General features: G+C 40.3%; 1 protein-coding gene across 2 annotated transcripts in view; it reads left to right on the top strand.

Moving 5' to 3' along the window:
* GRAMD4 (GRAM domain containing 4) overlaps nt 1–23,755 on the top strand; it is a 76,373-nt gene that overhangs the window by 37,197 nt on the left and 15,421 nt on the right. For both annotated transcript variants that reach the window (XM_030960379.1, XM_030960378.1), the window contains exons 4-10: nt 8,597–8,717; nt 16,128–16,189; nt 18,088–18,220; nt 18,721–18,746; nt 20,578–20,669; nt 22,196–22,287; nt 23,230–23,278. In XM_030960379.1, the coding sequence (XP_030816239.1) occupies nt 8,597–8,717; nt 16,128–16,189; nt 18,088–18,220; nt 18,721–18,746; nt 20,578–20,669; nt 22,196–22,287; nt 23,230–23,278 (575 nt within the window). The remainder of the gene's footprint in view (nt 1–8,596; nt 8,718–16,127; nt 16,190–18,087; nt 18,221–18,720; nt 18,747–20,577; nt 20,670–22,195; nt 22,288–23,229; nt 23,279–23,755) is intronic.

The raw sequence follows: 23,755 nt of genomic DNA, 5'->3' as shown, positions 1-23,755 counted from the left end.
AATAAGCAGCTCTGTGTTTATCTGAGAGACCCGAGTACCAGCTGTGGGCCATAATGGCCATTCCTTGTTACATGGTCAGCCCTTGGCCAGGTGATCCTGATGCTGCACCAAGGGCTCTGAAAGGCAGTGTGCTGATGCTGGTGAGTGCTGAGGGTGCTGTGGCACTGGAGCTTACCCTGGGTTTCTCACGTCCTTTACTCCTTCCTCTAAACTTCCTTTCTTTCAGTTTAAAATCCTGGACTCCTTAGCACTAAAAATGTGTCCCTAGGAGATTTACCTGTCTCTTTTGAGATTGTAGAGTTCCTCTGATGAAGACTGGTTTGCCTATGGTGACTTTTGGGAAATCTTTAATGTTTATCCTGGGCACCCAGAGATGATGCAGCAAAAATATGTGAGTCCAGGCTTTGCTATAGTGCTGTCTCTTCGCTAGAGCTACTCTCATTTACTTACTAACAAATTTTAAATTTTTCTAGGTCTGACTTCTGACTGGGAGACTTCTCAAAAACTGCAGAAAGTTTCTTAAGAGGTGTAGGGAAGGTTTTGCTTATACCCGAAGATACTCAATGTGTATGTTGAGTTCATTTCTAGCCTTCCTGGGAAAAAACAAAACAAAACAACCCTCCAAAACTCTGACTTCATTTTCCTAGAAATGCTTTAGGAGGACACAGTTGTGAGCAGTGTAGGGCTTGTTTGGGGGTTCAATACAGACTAATGAGCATTCAGATACCCATTTCTCATCTTCAAGGACTCTGCTCTGACTGGTGGAAGAGACAGATTGGGCTTTTGCTCACTCTCAGCTTGGCTTCCCAGAGCATGAGGTTTCTGAGACCAGGGCAGAGGGATGGGATGTGACTCCATGCCAGTACAGCAGCAGGCTGGAGTCCTGGGCTGATCCTTGGTCTGAGCCTGGCTTGTGCAGTCTGCCCTTGTCACTGTACAAAGCATGCACTTGGTGATGCAGGGGATGGTGCTGTACGTGAAGATGCCCAAATGCTGCAGGGTCTCGTATCGTCACACTGCCTTTCATGAGGCTGATGGACCACAAAAAATGCAGCACAGTGCTCAGAGGGATGTATTGTTTGAGCTGCTGTAGAGCCTTGAACAGATCCCACCTACACACTGTGTTATGTATGTGGGCTGTGCCTGTTTCTGCCTTTTTTTGGGTGCCCAGCTTGGCTTTGTTAATTGCAGAGATGGTGTGAAAACCCAGGCAGGGCAATGGTCAGTGCTGTTGTGCCTCTCCCTTTTGTATAACTGGGACAGAGATTTTGGGAGCTCCATGTGGAACCTGCATTTCCCTGCTTAGCTTAGTAACACAAAAGCCTTGGAAGAGCCTGCTGCTATTCCTAAGCCAGACGTTATTTCAACATTTATAGACTGTTTCACTTCTGCCAAAACCACAGAGTGAAAACCATTCCTGCAATAATGACAACATTTTTGCAGCTCTGTTTATTTTAGGTGGGTTTTGCAACACTTCTGGCATTTTTATTCTCTGAGATTTCTGAAAATTCATAGAGGAGCAGTATTTTTCATTGCTTTTAAGCTGACCTTTTAAGTGTATCTAGCAATACAAAACTTTCCACTTGGTGTTTTGAGAAGGGGGTCTGTCTCAGTAAGCTATATTTTCAGGAAGTGTAATTTAGAATCCTTCCCTAATGAAGGGGAAATGATCCTGGTCTGTGTCTATTACAACATGATAAAGCTCCACTGAAAGCACTTAATGTAAATGTAAAGTTACTAATTGGTAGTTAGCATCATGATTTTGTACAAACCTTAGCAATGGCATCTTCCTTCTTTCTAACCTCACCCACTCCAAGTAGGACATGACAGGAATGGTGAGAGAGGAGGCTGGAACAGCTTGCAAGGAGGAAGAAGACTTTATAAAATATGATGTGTTTTGTAAATCAGTCTTCCTCATCACATGAAAGAGAACACTTTATGTGAAACCCTTGCTGTTCCGGTGAGGAGAAGTGTTACCAGTGAATATTAACTGACTGAGAGAAGATGATGGTTCAGACTCTGCCTTCCCTCCACTGTCTCTGGATCAGAATTGGCTTGTTTCTTATCAGCAGAGCAGGAGCCCTGTCAGCACGCTGCTCCCTGTCCTGTGGGCATATGCAAAGAGGCTCAAAAACTGGTCCTCTAAAGCTGTGCTTAGTGTAAGTACTGGGGCAGGAGCTCTGTCTTTGGAAGAGCAAAGGGAAGCACAAAGGAATGATGGAAACAAAATAAAGCAAAAAGCCATAGTTTAACTGCCAGACCCGTGTTAAAGTTTTTAAAGGGAAATTGGCATGACTGGTTCTGAAAATGACGGGTCACTTTTTTGTTTTGATGTGTGCAGACTTAGCTGGAGAAAGGTGATACTGAAAATGTGGGTTTATATTTACCCATTTCACTTCTCCACTCTACCAAATGCCTGTATAAAATGGGCAGAGGAGGGAAGGATATGCACTCAGTAAAGATACTTAATCTTTAATGATTCTGTCTGCCTTTTGGCTTTTTATGACACCAGTATTCCTATTAGAAAATCTTTTTTTGCTGTATGAAAGATTCATGCAAACAAGCAAGAGGCCTGACCATAAGGGAAAACCATTAAATTGACAAATCAAGGTGTTCACAAATGCAAAAAAAAAAACCAACCAAAAAAGAGGAATTCTTCCAGACCAGTTGTTGTTCATCTCTGGAAGAGCTATGGACAACAAGAATACTGGTATCCGTTTTGACAAAGGACATTTTTAGGCTCTTCCTTCATAAAATCCTTGGAGTAATCCTCCTAAGCAGTGAGCTTTGAGATTCCCAAGCCAAGTGTAGAAATCCAAGCATGAAAGATGACATGACCTTAAGAGGTGACTTAAGGATGAAAGGACAGTTAATGGAGCTGCTAGAGTGGTGGCTTAAATAAGCACTTTGCCAAGCATCTGGCATGCAAAGTAGAATGTCTCCCAATGTCTGGGATCAAAAGGTAATGTTTTATCTGAGATCTTTTGGGTAGATTTATGATAAGTTCTTTGGCAATCTCCATGGTTCTCAAGTCACTGATGGAAAAAACATATGCCCTGGAGAAGGAGAATCATGGATTAGAAGAAGAACAGGTAACAAATAATGCACAGTTAAGCTCTATCTGGTTACAGCTATGAATTGTGACCATGTCTTCAGAGGAGTATGTAAATTCCAGAGTAAGTGTAAGCAGGAAAAATCAGCTTAGGGAATTCCATTGCAGGTTCTTCCTCCATCACTGCTTGTTGGTCAGACAATATTCTTTGTTTGTCCTTGCTTTATCAGAAGTGATGGAGCTGTTCCATGTCTTTCACAGCACTGCCATTTGCTGCTGGTTTAACGGTGAAGACTAAAAGCTCTTCAGTGTCTCTGATGATAAAAATATCTGATGTTTTCAGATTCCTGACATTTTGTTAGTAGTGTCATATAGTGGGTTTACCCTGGGACAAAGTTAACATATTAGCTTTCTGCAGGAATTGGGAGTCTGGCAAGGGTGGAAGCTGCCTGCCCTGGAGACAGCTCCCAGTGTCTAGCTCCATCAGCACAACTGCTGAGATCCAGATTGAACGTGTGTGGTTGGGATTTAATGTGTTTAGTAACAATTAAATAACATACTTGAATTCTAGTAATGTTCAAAGGGTTTTAAGGAGATTTACCATGATTAACATAGATGTAGAAGGGTTATTTTTGTCCTGTTAAGTACTGGTGTTTCCCCATGTAAATATGACAGGGTTGCACACATGCTTTTTGCTGTTTCTAGTTTTTAACTCAGATTAAATTCCTTAGATTTAACACTAGACTGAATTCAGGTAGCTAGAAACAGTGACTGGCAGTCTCTAGCTCTGCTCTGAAATAAAGTTTTGGTCACTTTGTCCCAGAGGGGGATTTTGCAGCATACCTGTAGGTCTAGGAAGAAATGGTATTATATAAAACAGCTACGAGGAGGCTCCCTAATCTACCTCCAATCCTGGGATTAAGGGAAACATCCGCTTTACTGCACAAGCAGTTTGGAATTAGAAATCCAACATTCTGCCACGCCTTTCTAGCCTGATGTACCATCCTTCTTTTCTAAACACTACTCACATTCTGTTCAGTCTCACCAGAACTAAATACTGAATACTAAACACTTGGGTGCTAAAGTGCTTTTTATCAGAACGTTTCTTACAGGTGAGTATTCTGTGGAGCAAACTGAAATTTTTCATTTGCTGTAGTGGCTGATGCTGTAAGATGATGCAATGAAACACTGGGTGCTGCTGTCTTTTAGCAATTACATGGTATCAGCTAAGCTTTTTGAAATGCTAAGTTTTCAATTTTAGTTGTCAAATCCTAAGAGTTCAGGTGCAACAGTTCCATTACACTTCATAGAGGATAAAATGCTGTAGAAAAACTGAAATGGATAAGTTTTTTTGTTAACCTGTGAGATATATCACTGATGATGGTCTTTACTATGGGGTCAATTCACCTAGGGTTTACAGAGCAATAAGAAGTGTAGTGATTACTGTCATTGAAACACCACTGTTGCCTTGTCTGACAGACTTTTATAGATCATTTTAAAAGAGCAGTAGCATCCAGATATTGTTCTGCTTTTCTACACAAGTTGACTTTGCTAGAGAGCTTCTAAAGCATTTTTTTCCAGAGTCACACTTGTTGTCAAAACCTAAAGTTACCCAGTGTGTAGGTATTTAGAGGTTGTGACTGACTTCATAGGCTTCTCTAAGGCTCAAGGGCATGGAGGTTTTTTACTCTAAATTCTCTACTTCATTACATATTGTGACAAAAATCACGGCTAGCAACAATATGTATGATTTATAACTCAAATATATATATATATGTATATATATGTGTATGTATATATGTATAAAAATATATATTGAGCTATTACAAATTCCTGGGAGCAATCAGTAGTATAGCTGCAACTAAGTAGGTGTATAGTGTTACAGGCTACTACAAACTTTTCACTAACGAAGCAAACTTTCCAGTAAAACCACAGGAAGGGTAATTATGATGGATTATTTATATGCACATTTACATATGTTTATATTGATACCAGTATCTGGCTTATTGGACAGATGTCAGAGTGGGCCAAACCATCCCAGATGTTGGAGGAAACTGTCCTAGGTGAGGGTCCAAGATCTCTTAGAAAGTTTGTGGGAAGGGTTCATCCTGTTCAGGAAGGGAAAAGTATGTGCAGCATGCAAAGTTCTTGGAGAGAGAAGTTTTGTTTTGGATAAAAATTAAGTCATATTAGACAGAAATAAGGAAGGGTAGGACATTACCACTTCAGCAGCCAATAGATGCTGTTAATTTCTATATTTCACTTGGAATAGCCAACATTTGTTGTTTTCTGTTCTCTCAGTACAATTACTTTTCTAGACTAGTTTCTTTTTCCTATAGATAAAGAGCCAATGGCAATTACCAGGTCTTACTTCCTCAGGATGCTTTCCCTGTTTTTGGACTACTTTTCACCTTTTCAGGTGATAAGTGGCTGTTGTGGTTCCTTGTTTTTGTGCTTATCAATGGTATCTCAAGATGTCTCAGGTTCCTAGGTACCAGGCTGTGCATTTCAGAGAGGCCAGCTGCACTTCTCAACAATGCTTCTGGTTCCCAGGTCTAGTTCCCAGGCACACCAGCATTTTCTCTGTCATTATTTCATCAGACACTTTCTTCTTTTAGTAATTTCCCCCCTCTAGCCAGGTCACCTTCATGGCTGCTCACTTCACCTGGATGTCCAGCTAAGACGTGCACTGAGCCTCCAGCAATATTTTAATGTTTCTTGCCCTGCAGGAGATAGTGAGCCATGATGGATGTGCCTGGGAAGGAAATGATGAAAACTGATTAATCTGGAACCTTGAAACTTGATGTTTGATGTTTTATCATTTTGTGTGTGTGCAGAGGGGAGAGGATGTTTGAATTTTGACTGACTGAAGATGAAATCCAAGGAGCCCTCCATTCTCATCATCATGGAGGGTACTCATCTGTAAAACTCAACAGATAGATACCATGGTGAAATATTCTTATGTATTCTTCTCAGGGGTCCATGACCTCTGCTCTTTGTAGCCAGCTTCAGTCATTCTGCAGGAGGGCTCTTCAGGGACAGAGAAATTTGCTTTAAAAGTGTAGTTCAGCTTGGCCAAATGTTAGATTATTTCAGGGGAGAGAGCAAGGAAGAACTTGTCCCCCTTCCCCTCTCTGTGGCTTCTGTTGCTTAGCAGACTCAGGAGTATTTAACTAACTGAACACGAAGGTTTTACAGTGCCAGACCACACTGCTGCCAAAGTAGCAACAAATACTGCTTTAAGGGCTTGATGAGGTGGATTTGAATTGCAGTCATGTATGGGAAAGTTAGGAAATGCTCTGAAATGTGAAGCAATGACAGTCCTTAAGGATTGGATGTTGTATTTTTTTTTTTGTTTGTTTTATAGGAGTTCTGCCTCTTTCACTGTGCACCCTTTAACTCTGCCTCTTTCCATAAAGAATATTTGGCACTGCTTGTCCTCTTTGGAGGACAAGAGGTACAATTTCTGGAGGTTTTGTTTTGGTTTTAGTAGTACAAGATGTAGCAAAATCAGAACAGCTGGAATTAAGGAAGCTGGAAAATCTGACTTTCAAGGACACTGAGGTTAATTTATAATGTGTGTGGGTTTTTTTATGTACACAAAATGCATAGTCACTTCCTCTTTAATAAAACAAAAAATGCGTAATGAAGAATTTTTTCCCTTTAATGGTCTTGAGAAGATAGAGTTTCTATCAAGCTTTGGAACTTTCTGTGATATCTTCATGATATTGCACAAGCTCCAGTGCATTTGGAGTGCAACGGATGTTTCCCCTCAGCTGTGTGCAGGCTCTTGTTCTGGAGCAAGGCAAGCCCTTGAAAGTAGGGTAAATTAATTATAAATTTAGTTTTCTTCTTGGATTTAAAATTCCTTGTGGATACGTAATTAGGGACAGCCCCATGTAGAAGTCTGCCCTTATATCCATATCTTTCCATTTACTTATAGGAGAGTCAATACCAGTGACATTTCCCTACCCCACCCTTGGGGGTTCTCAGTTTCAGTTGCTGGCGGATAGCATGGTGGTTTCTGTGCTCCAGCTCTTCTTCCCAGGGTCACCATCTCTCAGTGGGAGATGGTAACAGCACTCCTTTCTTTTTGGTGGTGCTCAGTTGTAGCCTCACCGTGGAAGCCATAGTGTTGTCCCCTTGATTCATGTGTCTTCTTCCCATCTCCCCTAATTCTGGTGCTCTGAAGCTCCTACTCTGCTGCAGGACAATCAGCAGATGGAGTGGTTGGACACCCTGCACAGGGCTTGCTGCGGGGCATGGAGAGTGCATCAGTTCCTCTAGACATTTGCACTATGGCTTCAGACCTCCTCAAGAACCATAGTGGTTGGAGTCAGTGAGGCTCAGATACCAAAATTCTCTGATTATCAAAGATTTAGAAGGCAGTATGTGAGAAGAAACAAAAGACATTGTGTAACAGCCCTCTGGAGGGTATAAAATGGTATTCCAGTCTTGTAAAACAATGTAAAAATCCTGAACCCCTTGTGCTTGTAATGGTAGTGGAAATAGAAAGTAGTTTCTATTCTGGTTTGCTGTAAACCTGAAATACACCTGTTGTTGTGCTATTGATTGTTGTGACTGAGCTTAAAAACCATACTAGAGAAAAAATGTAAAGTAAATTTTGGTTTAAAAAGAAAAAAAAAGAAAAAGAGAGAGATTCCCAATCTTATTTTTGCTATGTCTCATGTATGCCTATCTGGGAAAAGCTGTCAGTAATAGTGACCCCATTTTAGCTCTAGAGTAAAATAAGGTCATGAGCAAGGACACTGCCAGTGACAAAAAGCAAGGCTAATTAGCCACAAGAAAGCCTTATACATACTTGATACTAACTTCTTGTGAAAAATGTTGTGGGAGTGTGTATGTGTTTGTATAAGTAAATTTGTGAGTATATTTATATATAAATTATTACTTGGAAGTTAGTAGCTTTTACACTTTTCCAATGACCTTGGAAAAGTGTAAAAATTTTAGCTTAGTTTCTTGTTTCACAACCCTTTCTTAAAATTATAAGGTGCTGAGGCTCATAGAGGGACCATCTGACTTAGTGCCAGGAATTGATGGGCATGGGTTTATATGGCATCATATAACTTCTTTTGAGTTTATGGTTTTGTGTTTTCCCACACACAGACATGAGGGAAGAAAACAGATAATTTTTTTGTTGTTGTTGTGACAAAACTGGATTTAGCCTTTAGACAGCCTTTCCTGCTGATTATTTCTTTGGGGAATGAAGAGTATGTCATATTTAAGTAAAGATAGCTTGTACCAAGGCCTTATTTTGCATCTTGAAAAGAAAACTTTGGAGCTATTTTCCTCCTTGCTTAACAACTGTAATGAAACATTTTGTACTTGATACAGCTGTGTACTTTTTATGAAGTCTGTCTAGCCCTTGAATACTTGGTTGTTTTTTTTTTTTCTGGTGAACATATTTGGTATAGCATAGCTAAAAAAAATCCCCCATACTGAATCTGTCATAAGTAGATTTTAAAATTTCTTTTAGAAATACTTTAGGGTAACTAAATCTTTATCTTCTTCTTTAATTAACAGAGGAGGAGCTCAGGAAGCTGAGAGAAGAAACAAACGCTGAAACATTAAGGCAGGAGCTAGAAAAGGAACGGCAGAGGAGATTAGAACTAGAACAAAGAGTCAATGAAGTACTTAAAGCAAGGTAAGAGAAGCATGTTCACTGTAGAACTGAAAGCCACTTGAGATCTCTGTCTCTCTCTGGGAAGTGCTGGTAAAAGCATATGTTTCCAGCCTAGGTGCTCTTAAAATAAATTACTGGTCACAGAGAGAGCAGCTGTCTATGTTATCCTGTAAAATTACATCATTAACATCCATGTACATATAAGTTACTTGACCATACATGCTGCTGTACCTATAGAAATGGCCATGACCCTTTCTAGCTGAGATATTTTTCATTTCACCTCTTCTGATGCCCTCCCTCTGGGGTCTTGCTTTCCTGGAGCCACTGAATGCCAGAGCCTTCCATTGCATATGCTGATCCTTCTCAAAACCCATGTCTTCTCCAGACTGTCCAATCTTTGTTACTCTTATTCTAACAGCAGCAAGGATGTCCCAGTGCCACAGCGAAGCCCTAAATGCATGTAACTGGAATTTGAGCCTTTCTTGCCACTGCAGTGACAGATGGAAACACCTCCCCATGCTCAGAGGTCCTTTCAGCCTCGAGGGCACCCATCTTGATGATGCAAAGCATCACATTTGATTAGTCTCTCCTTACTCTGCTTAGCTACATAGATCTTCAGACCACAGCAGTTGCTTGGGGCTGGTTGTTCTAGACTCCTTGTGTGTGTAGCTGCCTGTTGTACCTTCCCCAGCAGGAGCTGAGATTACTGGGCTGAGCAGCAGCATCTGTGGCTCACCACCCAGTGCTGTCATCAGGAGACAGTGCAGGCTGAGTTGGTGATCGTGTGCTAAGCACTGCCACTTACTTAGAGGTGACAAGCAAGAGCAGACAGGCAAAATGTTTTGCTTGGATAAGCAATTTCCCAATGCCATGCAAATTCTTCCCAGCCTCCCACTTGATTCTGTACTCAGGTGTAAAAATACCTTCCCTCTCAGGCCAGTCCACATGCACTAGTAGCAATGGAAGTAGGAGCTATTTATAGGAAACATGTGGGCCTGCTTTCTTTCTGTTCTCTGTCTGCCTGCTGCTCCCATGGAATCATAGAATTATTTCATTTGGAAAAGACCTTTAGGACCATCAAGTCCAACCATTAACCCAGCACTGCCGAGGCCACCACTAAACCATGCAGTCCAGAGCCACATCTACATGTCTTAAATTCCTCAGGGATGGTGACTCAAGCACATCCTTTGGTAGCTTGTTCCAGTGCTTGAGAACCCTTTTGGTGAAGGAATTTTTCCTAATACCAAGTCTAAAACTCCCTGGTGCAACTTGAGGTAATTTCTTCTTGTCCTATAGCTTGTTACCTGGGAGAAGAGGCTGTCCCCCACCTGGCTACAACCTCCTTTCAGGCAGGTGTGGACAGCAGTGAGATCTCCCCTGAGCCTCCTTTTCTCCAGGCTAAACAGTCCCTGTTCCCTCTACCACTCATTGTGAGCATACACATACACTCTATTTACGGGTGTCAGAAGGTACATTGCTGTCTTTCGCTTCAGTCTCTGTTACCCATGAATTTATTTAACACTGGTAATTGCTGGAGCTATCTTCTTCTGGAAACTATGGAGACAACACATTACAGAAGTCCCCTCTTAACTCTAAAGAAACATTTTATTTGCTTTCCTTTTTAACAGATTTTATAGTGGTTTCAAGAAGTGCCCCATAGTTACAGAATTGTAAGAAATGGTGAATTACTGTTTAGCATTCAGTTTATTTGCCATCCTTAATGAGTCCTTTCTTCTCCTACATTCTCTCCAGACTAAAGAGTTCCAGCTTTTCCACTGTCTCTTTAAGATACTCCATCCCCTTCATCAATTCAGTTGCCATTCTTTACCTGTTTGAAGACTTTGAGCAGTATTCAGTGTTGGTGCGCCAAGGCTTTAGATAAAAGATAGATGAGGCCTTCCCTCTTATTCTCACTACAGTGGGATTTTTTCAGGTGATATTTCACAGTGGTGGTTTTCCAAAATCGCTGGTTCTGTGCAGCGTTGGTCTATGTGAAGTCTTTGACCTGTGCTGCCAAGTCAGCTTAGAAGGGGCTCTCGAAGGTCCTTGTGGAACAGTCTGGTTCCCAACCAGCACCACAGCTGTGCAGTGGGAAGGTGGCCCAGACTGCTGTGATCTGGACTTTTTTTGAGTGACATTTTAAAGTTGCTCTTACAGCTGGGATGTGAGAGTGCATTTTTATTACCTGTGCTGGTTGGTCTGGCTGTGTGTCTGGACTGGTATTTCCTGATAGAGTGGACAGCTGAGGAGGAGAACCTTGAGCTTGTTGTGTGCTGAGAGTATCAGTTGGCACAGTGACAGCTGTACAGAGCACTGAGCCTTGTTCTCTGCTCTTGGAAGATGAAACTGATGCTTCAGGAAAGGATCATTTCTCACCTGTGACTTGCTGCCTTGAAGGAGTTGCTTGAGATGCAAATTCCTCGTGCTTGTCTGTAGAGCTGGCACAGCTTTGTCCCAAGGGCTGTGCCTGCACTCCAGGTCATGCACAGAGAAGGGGGACAGGGATCTCCTCATGGCTGTGAGTCCTGGAGGAGGATGAGGAGCTCTCTGCTTCTGCACGATGGTATTCATCATTCCACTCTGTTTCACAATAATAAGGCTGACTCAGAGTCTCATCTGGCGCGCTGCAGCTTATCAGCACAGGTTTTACAGAGAAAAGAGATGGACAGCCTTTGTTTATCAATATTTGTGTTGACATCTGTACCTTGTTGGGTTGTGAACAGCAGCAAACCTCTAGCAGGAGTGACATTGCTAAATTAAGGTAGGGTGACATGGCTCCCTGGGTGCTATTTAGATACCCTAAGGATTGCATTAGTCCTGTCAGCTTGGGTATTGCACTTGGGGATTACATTCAGCCAATTATCCTCTCTACCAAAGTGTTTTTCTAACTGGCCTTACTACCATTTCGACCTCTTTGTGACAGGCAGGATGCATAAGGTGACAACAAAATAAGACTTTGAAATTTTTTTGGTTTCTACCCAGGAGGAGAACAATTTGTTTGCCCATGATTTTTCCTTAACTTGTACTTCATTGTGTGAAATTCTTCACTGCTTACTGTATTTTACACGTCATTGTGGACATTTAAAAATACTTTTATTAGGACTATAGGGGAAATGTTTGCGTAGTAAAATATATAATAGCCCATATTTATGCCTGATGGAAATTTAATTTTGTTAAGCAAAGTAACTGCAGCAAGTTCTGTCTGGTTATGTCAAATTCACCCTGCTTCTAAGGTTATTGTTAGCAGTTTTAAAATAGAGATTCATATGTCCCCTGGTAGGGGAGGGAGCAGCTTTGTGGAACTTAGTTGAAGGCTGGGCTTTTCATGTACTGTTCTTTTTGCTTGCAGAAGTAAACTAATGCTAATGAAAATCAAACTGTGCTCTGGTATAAGAAAGAAATTATTTTAAAAGTTGCAGTATTCAAAAGTATTTGTGAGGCAGATAATACATGTATCAATATAAAACATGATAAAAAATGTTTGGCAAGGAGAAAACAAGTTCAAAATCTAATTTTTTTTTTCTAGTGAAGAACATGGGCTTTCTTCATTGAGATCACAGTTGTGCACAGGGAAGAGACTAGAGTGGAAGAAGAGGATTTTTGGTGCTTTTGTTTGTGTTGGTGTTTATTGTTTGAATATCTGATTATTCAGAAATACAGTGGCCTTAGCTGAAGTTTTCCACAGATACATTTCAGAACATCCCAGCATTTGGTATGGCAGCTGAAGCTTATGACATATTGCAAGTAGAATGATGCATAAATAATCTGGAATAGTTTGTGTGAGCTGTAACTGCCATATTTCCAAATTGTGAGCTACAGTCATGCAGAAAAGAAAAATAACAAAAAGTTTTGCAACACCACTTACCAGCAGCTTGTGACTTATGCAGCACACCTTGTTATTAGTTCCATTGTGAACTACTTTTACAAGGACCAAACAGACGATGCTTCTGCATAAATCATTATTCCTTCATTGTAGATGAGAATAGCAAGGGCTTCTGAAATGTTTGGTGTATTTTAATGGAAGGAGATGGAAAACATGAGAAGTATTTAACTTGGTTTTTTAACAGCTCTTCAGAGTAAGAAGCCATGCATACCTGAAAGATATGTTTTTAAACTAGGCTAAGAAAATACCTGCTTATTTATGCATGTATGAGGTTGGAATGTGCTTTTGATGGAAATACACACATATTCAGGTTGCTTTGAGCAGTAGGAAAAGTGTGAACAGCCTTGAGTATCTTTTACAACAGTGGTTGAAAAACTGGTGGTGGGTTGCTTGTGAACTTGGAGTTAGCCTGTGGGAAAATTGCTTTGAATATGTCTGAGAACATCATGGCAGTGACTGCACCTCTTGTCCAGCAATTATTGTCTGCATCCTGTTTTTTGGGGCAGTCTGTTGATTCACAGACATCTCAACTTACAGCTGTATTCAGGGCCTAATATGCACAAACAAAAATGTTTATTTTAGGGAAATGGTCTTCAGTGTCAAGGTTCCCTTAACTTTTGTGTTATGCTTGCAACTAAATAATTAAATAACACTTGGTGCTGTTCTGTGGGGCAGCACTGAATGGACACTGCATCAGAGTGTGCTAGCTGCTTTTGAGAGGTGCATGTGTCCTGGTCATGAACAGCTCTAATATTCATTAATATTGATGCTTCCCTGGCCTCAGTATATTAAAAGAGAGATAAACAAATAAGACAGTTTGTGTTTGTCTCCTCCAGTGTCTGAGGTTGCTCTTATCTGTTTCAAACAGCCTGTGCTTTAAATGGCTGCAATCTCTAGTTGCATAAAGATGACCTAGCTTCATGTTGGGGATGTGTTGGTGTTACCAGTTACACCCTTTTTCTGGGTGGAAAGTGTGTCCAAGGGGAATTAATGCAGCTTGTGTTCTTAGGTTCAGGCTGCTGTTAGGAAGCCCACATAGGAACACACTGTTGTTCTGGGGACTGTTTATGTTTTTCAGCCTTTTAAATTATCTCTAGCATGAAGAGTGGTTCAGAAACCTGGAAAGATAATTTCTTCCCTCTGTCAGTGGTTTTGATGAACAAGATGGTTCAACATGACCTAGTTTTGCAATTTAACTTCCCAGTAGGTGTGCAAGCCCAAACAATGAATTCTGAGCTTCCTGTCACAGATCTGTCTGAAGTGGCTAATTATAACCTGATTCACAGGTGCAGTAATGAGCTGTCATTAACCTGATGGTTCGTAAAGGTCAGGTTCTTCATGGGAAAGAAGTAACAGGCAGATGGCAAGTAAGACATTGCCAGAAAAATGAAACAAAAGCACCAAGAAGGGCCAAAGCCAACTGTCATGTGCTCCTGATGGAGCCCAGTAAGGCTGCTCTACAGAGCTACTTCTTGGTGAGATTTTCTTGATTTTTTGCCTGAGAAACATGGGGAGTAATGACACTGTGCTGCTTTTGAAAATACATCCCAGCATGTCAAAGGAAGACCCAGCCTGAAGACTCTGACAGCTGACAGTGGTGGGATCTCCTCTTGGCTCTGTCCTGGGAGTTCTGGTGTGACACCACCCCAGTCAGTGCCTCCACACAGCTGGAATGGGCTGAGTAACTGGCTCGTGCCTGCTTGTTAATGACCACCTCCTTTCCACCTAAATGTGGCTTCAGCTTCAGTGAAACAGCCCAAATGACAGATTTCAGCTGAAATGCTCAATATGTGGTGTAACCATCTGATGTGTGGCTGGTAGAGGAAAACAAGATACCACTGTATGAGAGTTGGTGCAAATTTGATCATGTTTATTGCTGTCTGTCTTTTGAGAGCTGGAAATGGAGGAGATGCAAGGGTATGGGAGAAGAAGCAAGGATAGGAGGAGTTTTTAGGTGAGGAATCTGTGATTTATATAGAAATTGGGCTAAAATGGCACAGGAAGCAAAGTTAGAGTTTAGCTAAAGAAAAAAAAACTGATGACATTTCAGGTGACTTTCAAAAGGTCTTTCTGCTGCAAATACAGAAGCCGTGGGGAAAAGTCCTGACGAATCGTGAAAGCAAGTGTCTTTCAAAGCAAAACCCATTGATTTCAGCTCATTAACACTAATAAATGTTGAGCTGTAATTCATAAATCAGTAAATTACTTCTAAGTGTTCTTTTTAGAAATGAACAAGGATGTGGAAAACTCATTAAGGATTGGGAATGCTTAGGAAGGAAAGGAGGTAACAAGTTCTGTAGTTTCTCCATCATGTTCATTGATGTATGGTCATGTTGAGCAGCAGTAGTAATGACCTTTTCCATGTGCAGGCAGTACAGTGACATCTTTTCCTAATGTCCTTTCCAGAGGAACAGCAGGAGAGAGGACTGTATGTCCATCTGTATTGCTGCAATCTGCCCATTGCAGTGCGATCCCTCTTCTTGCTCTTCATTTGCTGACCATGTTTTACTTGATTCCCTTTCTGAGGAGCAAAAGATGAAAGGAACATTTGAAAATGCTTACATTGCCTGATAAATGAGGGATGGTGAAATTGCACAACTGACACTTTTATTTCAAGAAGTAATCTTTTCAATCATACAGCTCCCTGTCAAGTAAAGCTTGCTGTGGCTGCTGCTAGGTTGTCAAAGCTCCTTCTTCCTTAGAAAAATCTTTCTGTATGATATCTGCATGGATGAATGAAGACTCTGGGACTGAAGCCTGAAGTATTCTCAACACAGGTTGGCAGTTGGAGGCTGTGTACAAATGTAATTTGAAGCCTTGCACATGTACAGAATGCCAAAAGCATTTGTATTTTAAAAAATCTGTTCACTTTTAATGGATGAGAATATTCTTGAGTAATTTTGAAAGGTGAGACCAATGATGCCAGCTACTTGACATATATTTTTAGAACATTTTTGTTGCAGTTTTTCAGGCTATTTGAATTTCTCAAGTTATTCTTCAAATTGGTTGTGATCTGTGTATTTTGAGAGTTTACAACATAACATTTTAGATCATTCTTAACACCTGTTCCTCTTGTGAAGTTGTTTGACCCTAGTAGCAATGGCAGGATTCAAGATTTGTGTGTTAAATTGTGGTTTTGTTCTGCTGCTGTGGTTAGCAACTTGTGATATAGAATCCCTTTTAATTTATTGCTGTGGGAAAAGTCATGGCTCTGAAGAATTTTCCTGGCAGGCATTGCAATGAATATACCACACAAAGGCATAAATAATGCAAGAAATTTAATACTACATTGTAGAGCAGTTGTAAGATGAAGTGGAGCTGTTGGTGACAGGAATGGCTAAATGCCACCTTACAGTGGGTGGCATTTCCCAGGATCCCAAGTGCAGTGAATATTTTGAGTCTTGTGAAAGGGTGTAAACTGGGTTTTCTTTTGTCATGGTTGTATAATCTCAGATATGGAAACCATGGAGGTTCTGGTGTTTCCTTTACCCAAAAGGAAATAAATTCTTCCTCTGTAACATTTCACATTGTTTCTGTTTTCTTTGTAGGGCAGAAGAGGTGCCTGCAGCTCAGCAACCTGCAAAGCCACAGGCACAAGCCAATGGAACAGGTGAGCTTGGTCAGATCTCTAACAGCACTTAGTTCAGTTGGATTTTTTTTTTAAGATCCTTTGAAGATCACATCTTGCTTCTGAAGAAGCTTTTTATAAATGACGATTCAAGCAACTTCTCTCTCTGTACATGATTCTGCATTTACTTTTTGTAGTTGACTTAGCATACCTGAGCAAGGAATTTATTGTGTATTGTAAGGCCTTTAGGTATGTAATGAAACCTATTGGCTCACTGCATCATTCTGGCATGCCTTGCTGATCCTTGACTTACTAGAAAACAGGTGTAATACATAGAAAAAATGTTCTGTTTTGTTCTCAATTGCAGAAGGTCTGTTATGCCACTGATCATATTACTACTTCCTTCATCTAAAGGAAGAGACATTCTAGTGAAGGAGTAAGACTAAGAGTTATTAATTTGTTGGACACCTACGCTGCCATTTCTCAAGCTGATGCTAATTATGAATTCAATAATGTACTACTGATGTATGAAATAACTAAGGCAACAGTCAAATTCTGAATCTTTTAGTACACTTTTACTTCACTTCCTACAGCTTGTGATCGAGATTTAGGCTTTTAAATCTGTCAACTAAATCTGAAATTTCCCCTCCTGTACTTCCATAGTGTCAGTGCTTTCTGTTATGTGAGCTACAACCTGACATTTTTTTCCTCTTGTCAAAATTTCTTTCTCAGTATTTTCTGAAGTATTAGCATGTGGGAAGCTACTTCATATTTTTATTCTCAAATGGAAGTGTTGTCCCAGCTGTAAACAGTCACTAGATTCCTTGTTTTTCTAGATTTTATTGTAAATCATTAATAAGTGGTTTGATTCAAATTTCTGAGCACCAGTGGCTTTTTCTCACGAGCTTAAATGCATCTTTTTGGCTGTTGTAATTGGCTGATGAATCTTCCATGCCTCTGTTTAATCATATATTAATTTAATGGAATTCTGTACTAAATTTGGTCATGGAGTAATTATGACCAGTATCCTCTTGGTGACATTGCTGTATTGAGCTATGTTTCCAAATAGTCTGTCTGTTCCTTCTAGACCACAATTTTGTGAGTTACAGGTGATTCTTTTGTTCTCACTTGCAGTGCCTTAAGGCTTTTAGCCTGACTTTATTGCCATGTACCCCTATATTATGTTATTTTTCCACTGAAACTGACGTAAAGAAAGTGTGCATCACTTCATTTTTTTGCTGTAAGACTTCCCAGGTAGCATTATGACTTTATATTCCATATATAGAAACTGGTATATGCAGCATAATTTCTGAAGGCTGACTTTAGAAAAAAAGAAACTCAGTGCTTTTTTTGTATAGCTCTATGAAGACACACACACACACACACAATCTTTATGAACTATCAGTGGTTGGAAAGTGGAAGTGAAAATGCCTCTAGCAGAATCTCGCTTATGTTTCCACCTGCCTTTCCTGTCAAATCCCTGTGGCTGCAGGGGGGTTGTCCAGCTCTCTACTCAGCAGTGTTTTGCTTTGCACTTGCTTTTCTCAAGGTGACCCTTCAATACAACGGGGAGCACTGAGATTTACATCAGACTTTCATTTACAGAAGTCAGAAACCAGAAGATGTTTTTACTGTGTTTGCTAAAAATTACTGTTTGTTAGGATGTTTTACTCTTTATACTTTGGGTAATAAGATGTTTCCATGTACTGTCCTAAGAGCAATGCAGGAATCACTTTTAGTTTTATTTTACCAATTTAATGCAGTTGGGTTCCTGTGCAATGGCAGAAGTAAATTGCAAGTTTCCACAAAGAGTGTTGGTGAAGGATGGGGAAGCTGTGCCAAGTGTGCTTCCCAACAAAACAGGGTGTGTGGGAATGGGCTGGCATTGGATAAAGGTGTCTTCTAGCATTATCCTGATACTTAGTGCTTCTTTTTTATAGATAAGAGCAGTCACACAGTCTCCTCAAGACTCCACAAGTGGTTTTGTGATAAATTTGGGGAGTATGTTGAGGACTTCAGATTTCAGCCAGAAGAGAATACAGTGGAAACAGAAGAGCCACTTAGTGCTAGAAGGTAAATCCCTAATGTCATTTTGAGAAATTCTTGATGCCTTTACAAGTTACTTTTCTTCTCACTTTTTTTTTCTTTTTAACCAGCCTTTTGCATGGTTTGAGCAAGTGTTTCAATAACAAATAATAACACCAAAAGTACAGAACTACCTCAAAAGTTTTGTGACTGCTTTGGACAAAACATGAGATTTTAAGTTTATCTGCTGTATGAAATAAAATAAGATTTGTATTCTTTACCAGGTTTTGTCATATACCTCCCAGAAACAGCGAGCAAAGCCTTAGTTAGGCTGGAGAGCTTTTAAACTTCAGTTCTCAGTCTGATGCAAGGTAGACTGTATTAGTAGAAACACATTTTGTAGCAAGAAATTATAAAGAATAGGCAAGAATAAAGGCAAGAATAAAGGCTTATAGTTTATAAGTGTGAAGAGTATTTCGAGGATCAAATGTACACAAGTGTGCACTAGTTGTCTATTTAACAAGTTGCTTTTATCTATTATTTTTCAGGTTGACTGAAAATATGAGAAGATTAAGTAAGTATATGGAGTAGTTTGTTCGTTGTGTTCTGGTTTTGTTTGGGAGAATACTTGTGGCTTGTTGTCAGTGGTGTACCTGCATTGCCTTCAGAATACCTTTTGAAAAATAGCATTAAAGTTAAATTCTGGGTGGTTCCTAACTTCCACTAGGTTAGCCACAAAATCTAGATCACTGTTGTCCAAGTAGCCTGACTCAGAGCTCTCCAGAGTGTTGTTGTCACCAGTGATTTCCAGTCTTTCAAGTCTTAATCTTCTTTATGGGCTTGGTGTAGGCTGCTGCAGCAGAGCAGGTGGAAGCAGCACTTGAGTCCATGAGCTCTTCCAGTGCCTTGGGTGTGCCCTTTCACTTCTTCATCTGCTGCTTTGGTTGTGCTGCTGATGCTTAAGGAAATCCAGTGCTTAATTACTTCACATAGGAAGTGTGTTTAGGATAGCTCAGTCTCAAGCCAAACAAAGTGGGACAGCAGTTCTGAGGCTCTCTTGAAGAAAGACTTGAAAAGTTGTGAGTTCTACTGCAAAAGAGAGTGAGAGCTTCTGAGGCTCTCTGTGCAGGAGGTATCATCATTCTTCTCATCAGGAAAAGCAAAACTGGTGTGGTGCAACAGGGACCTTGGTGGCCTTGCAGCAGCCCTCTCCTGTTTCCTTGTGTTCCCCAGCTAGTTTGCCCAAGTAGTGAAAAGGATAAGAGGGTTTTAGGGAGCTGAGGAAGAGCTGCTCTTGCTCTTGCTGGCTGGGTGTGCCTGTGTGTGGGCCTCTCCCACACAGGTCAGTCTCCCATGCAGTGACAGCCAGACCAGAGTCTGCAGAGTGGCACACAGACTTCTTCAGGGAGTCATCTGCTGGGTTGCTTGGCTTAGGAAGAGTAAGCAGCAAAGTGGGGAGAGTCCTGCAGAGACTCAAGTGCTGCTTCCTGCAGAGACACAGCCAAGAGATCCAGCCTGGCTTTAATCTGGCTGGTGAAGCAGAGCAAGGGAGGGAAGGGCTCTGGATGTTGTCTGCCTGGGCTGTAGTAAAGCCTTTGATGCTGTTTCCCACGGCATTCCCTGAAGAAAGTGGCTGATCATGGCTTGGGCAGGTGCACCTTTGCTGAGGAGAAAACTGGCTGATGGCCAGGCCCAGAGGGTGGTGGGGGATGGAGCTCCATCCACCTGCTCACAAGTGGTGTTCCCAGGGCTCAGTACTGGGGCCTGTCCTGTTCAATATCTCTATCAATGATCTGGACAGCAGCATGGAGTGCTCCCTGTCAGTCTGCAATGACACCAACTTGGATAGCAGTGTTGATGTGATGGTGGGTGGGAAGACTCGGCAGAAAAAATCATTTAGGGGCATGGTTGAGTGGTGGATTTGGCCATGCTGGGTTAATGGTCAGACACGATGATGATCATAAAGGTTTTTTCCCACCTAAATGATTCTGTGATTCTGGGTTGTTCCTTGGTGGCTTGTAATTCAGTCAGGTTAATGTACATTGCTTTACAGTGAGACAAACTGACCTGTACAGTGGTCTTTGGGGTGGTGTGAACATGGCTGAGAACAAGCTGCTTTTAGCATCCAGGGTACCCTTATAAATGATGTTATTTTTTTTCCTTTGTCTATACTTAAGAGTTGAGATGTAATCTTTGTCTTGGATAACACTTCATTTTTTGGAAATGCATTCTTTAATTGTTCAATTACATTGATGGGTTTAATTTTTTTCATTTGGATAAGCCTTTTTATCATTACATGTCATGAATATTCCTGTAGTTTTCTAATTTGATTGTTTGTAATTTAAAAGTGATTTAACCACTCCCAGCTAATTCTAATGCTGTGTTTTTTCTCAACTTCCATCTAGAGAGAGGTGCCAAACCTGTTACAAATTTTGTGAAGAATCTTTCTGCCTTATTAGACTGGTATTCTATCTACACTTCTGCTATTGCCTTTATTGTAAGTTATCCTACTCCTCCAGGAGTAGTAAGAACTTGAAAAAATACATTATTTGCTGAAATTCTTTGAAACTGCCATATCTGAGTAGGGATTGTGCTACAGTTCAAGTCAAATCAAAAAGTGCAATTTAATTTGACACAAAATAACAGTAGTGGTCACTTTTGTTATATATAAAACCAGTTAAATTGTGTTTCCAGGGTCTCTTCTAGCCCAGCTTTGTAATTGTTAAAATAACTTAGAACTGTCTGGGTGTTGTTCACTCCTTTCTTGTTTCTCATCTCCCAGATCTGGTAATTCAATGGTTACTTCAGGCTCTGCAAAGTTTCTTCTTGTCTAGGGCTGAAATGCTGATAGTGGTTGCATTTGATTGTCCCCATCAGGGCTCTTTGCCATTTGATAGGATCATACTGATGAGAGGCAAAATGCTTTGATTTCAGTAAGAATCCAAGTGCAAACATCAGGTCTGTGAGCTAAGTTCAAGCATTTCTATGCTATCTTAATGAGGTTTGGATGCCAAGAGACAAAAGTGTCTAGTGGAGTTATGATTTGTTTTCCTTCCTCCTATTGTTAATTAAATTATCTAAATTCTTTTGGTCATAGTGTATATGAAATGAATTTCTGTCAAAGGAATTGGCAGTAGCTGTGTGGTGAAAGTGTCACACACCTTTTGTTAAATAATATCTCCCTGTAAGTTATAGACCTTCTGCCATTTTGCATGGCACAGCTGAATGAATTTTGAGGAGGAGACTTCCCTCCCAGTGCCCTCTGTCTGTCCCTTCTCCATATCTGCTGATTTTTCTCTTGCCTCACCTGGTAAGCCCATATTTCAGATAAAAACTGAAAAAAGAAACTTGAGCTGGTTTTTTTGAACGCTCTGGGACCTGGGAGCCAGAGCAATGTTTCACTTTGGGGTTATCAGTAAAAACCTTAATGTCTCTCACAGAGACTCTAGTCTCTGTTTTCAGAAGCTGGGTACAGAATACCTTTTGAAGCTTTTTGTGTTTGTACTTTTTACATAAAATAAAACCTGTTTTCCTTCAATCTTTTTAGTTGTGGTAAAAATTTGGGATTTAATTGACCTGAAATAATAGAGTGAGAGTTTATCGTGTTGCCCAGTATGGAGCTAATTGCTTTAACTCCACTTCTATCCCATGGCTTCTGTGCCATTGCTGGCCATATCATGGTCATGTAGCAGATTCACAGACTTGAGGGTTTACCTCTTCTGTTTTTTTCCTCCTACCGCTTGAAGTAATTGTAGTGTTGAAAACACTAAATACTCTCTCTGGGGCAGCTGAGAACTAGTGAAGTGTCATCTTTGGAGATCTGGTTCATTCTTAGTTTTGATTTTGCATTCCTGAGTGTGGGGCCATTGTCAATTACAGAGTGGCTAAAATTTATTATTATTTTTTAATATGAATTGCATGGTTCTGAGCCCAAGAGCACAGTGGGAAGTGGTATTTCATGTAACTCACTGTACCCCAGTTTGTAATCCGCATCTCTCTTTGTTTTTTCTTCTTAATCTGCAGATTTACATCAATGCTGTATGGCATGGCTGGGCCATTCCTATGTTCTTATTTTTAGCAATTTTGAGGTTATCCCTAAATTACCTCATAGCCAGGTATTTGCATAAATACTAGCTTACTCTCTTAAGTAATGCTTTGTTTGAAAGATGTTTTGTTATCCTTGCACTGAGTTATAAACTGCTACCTTTGCTACTATTGTGAGTTACATTAAACACAGGGAAATTCAAACTCAAATATCCTAAGGGTCATTGCTTAGTTTCTATAATCTTTTACTATTATTGGGAATTATCTTTGTATCCTGTGGCTTGGGTCATCATAAACAATGTTGCATTCTCTCAGACAAATCCCTCAGCACACTGAAATTCTAATATTTCTAATTCTGCAATGTTTAGAGTACTTGAAGAACATCACCTTCAGTATTGAAGCTTGCTATTTTTCCCAGCAGAGAATGTTCACCTAGGCCTAAAATGGCAGTTTTGCCTTTTTCCATAGTCCTTGAATTACTTTATCCAAAGTATCTTCCAGTTGTAAAGTCAGTCTCTTCTAAAAATTAAGTCTGGGTGTTTGTTTTAATTAATTTTTTTTAACACACCTTAAAATGGTGTAGAGGACCTTAATGTGCATATTGTAAACTATTTTTCTGACTTCTTAATTGATACTTTCTGTTTGACATTGTATTCCCTGGAAATTGCTGGTAGCAAATAGGTTTCTGAATAAGTTGATGTAATTTTCTTCACATGAAAAAATAAGAGAAAAATATTCCTAATCCTTTACTCCATGCACACCATTAAGTTTTGTTGTAAAACCCAAAAGTAGTGATTCTGTTTAGTATCTACTTAACTAATATTTTTAAAGCTGGCTGTTGTTGGCCACTTGTGCTTCTGCTATATTGTGGGTTCTTTGTTAATTTGGGGATTATATTATTTGCTCTTAAGCCATAAGTGCTTATTGCAGAAAACTGCTTTTTAACCTTTTACAAATAAGCCATGTTGATGGATGGAGTTCTTGGTCTCTTTAACTATTTCCATCATTCCTAGGGGTTGGAGGATACAGTGGAGCATTGTGCCTGAAGTTTCTGAACAGATGGTAGGTCTTTGATCAGCTTCACCTGTATGCCTGCAGAAAAAATTGCACCTTTAAACCTTTGTGTTTGTGTGGGTGGCTGGAAAGGAAGGAAGAGCAAGCTGCAAGTGAAGACACTACATTTTTTTTCTTTCTCTTGTAATTTAAAAGTCTTTAGTAACAGCACTCTTGGGTTCAGATGCTTCACCCTAAAATATTCCAAACTTAAAACACATTTCTGAAATGAATTTTAATTTGTCAGCTTGGGCCAAATTAGATCCTGTGGGATCTTCAAGAAGTCTTGCATTCTGTTTTCTTTAAGAACATCAAGTCCATCTGTTAACTCAGCATTGCCACCCCATCACTGGGTCTGGGTACACATCCCTAAGTGACAGATCTAAGTGTCATTTAAATACTTCCAGAGATAGTGACTCCACTTCCCTGGGCAGCCTGTTTCAAGGCTTGACAACCCTTTTAATGAACCAATTTTTCTGAATAGCC

Source organism: Camarhynchus parvulus, chromosome 1A (assembly GCF_901933205.1).
Source record: "Camarhynchus parvulus chromosome 1A, STF_HiC, whole genome shotgun sequence".
In the NCBI taxonomy this organism is placed as follows: domain Eukaryota; kingdom Metazoa; phylum Chordata; class Aves; order Passeriformes; family Thraupidae; genus Camarhynchus; species Camarhynchus parvulus.
This window is presented reverse-complemented; position numbering and strand designations above follow the sequence as displayed.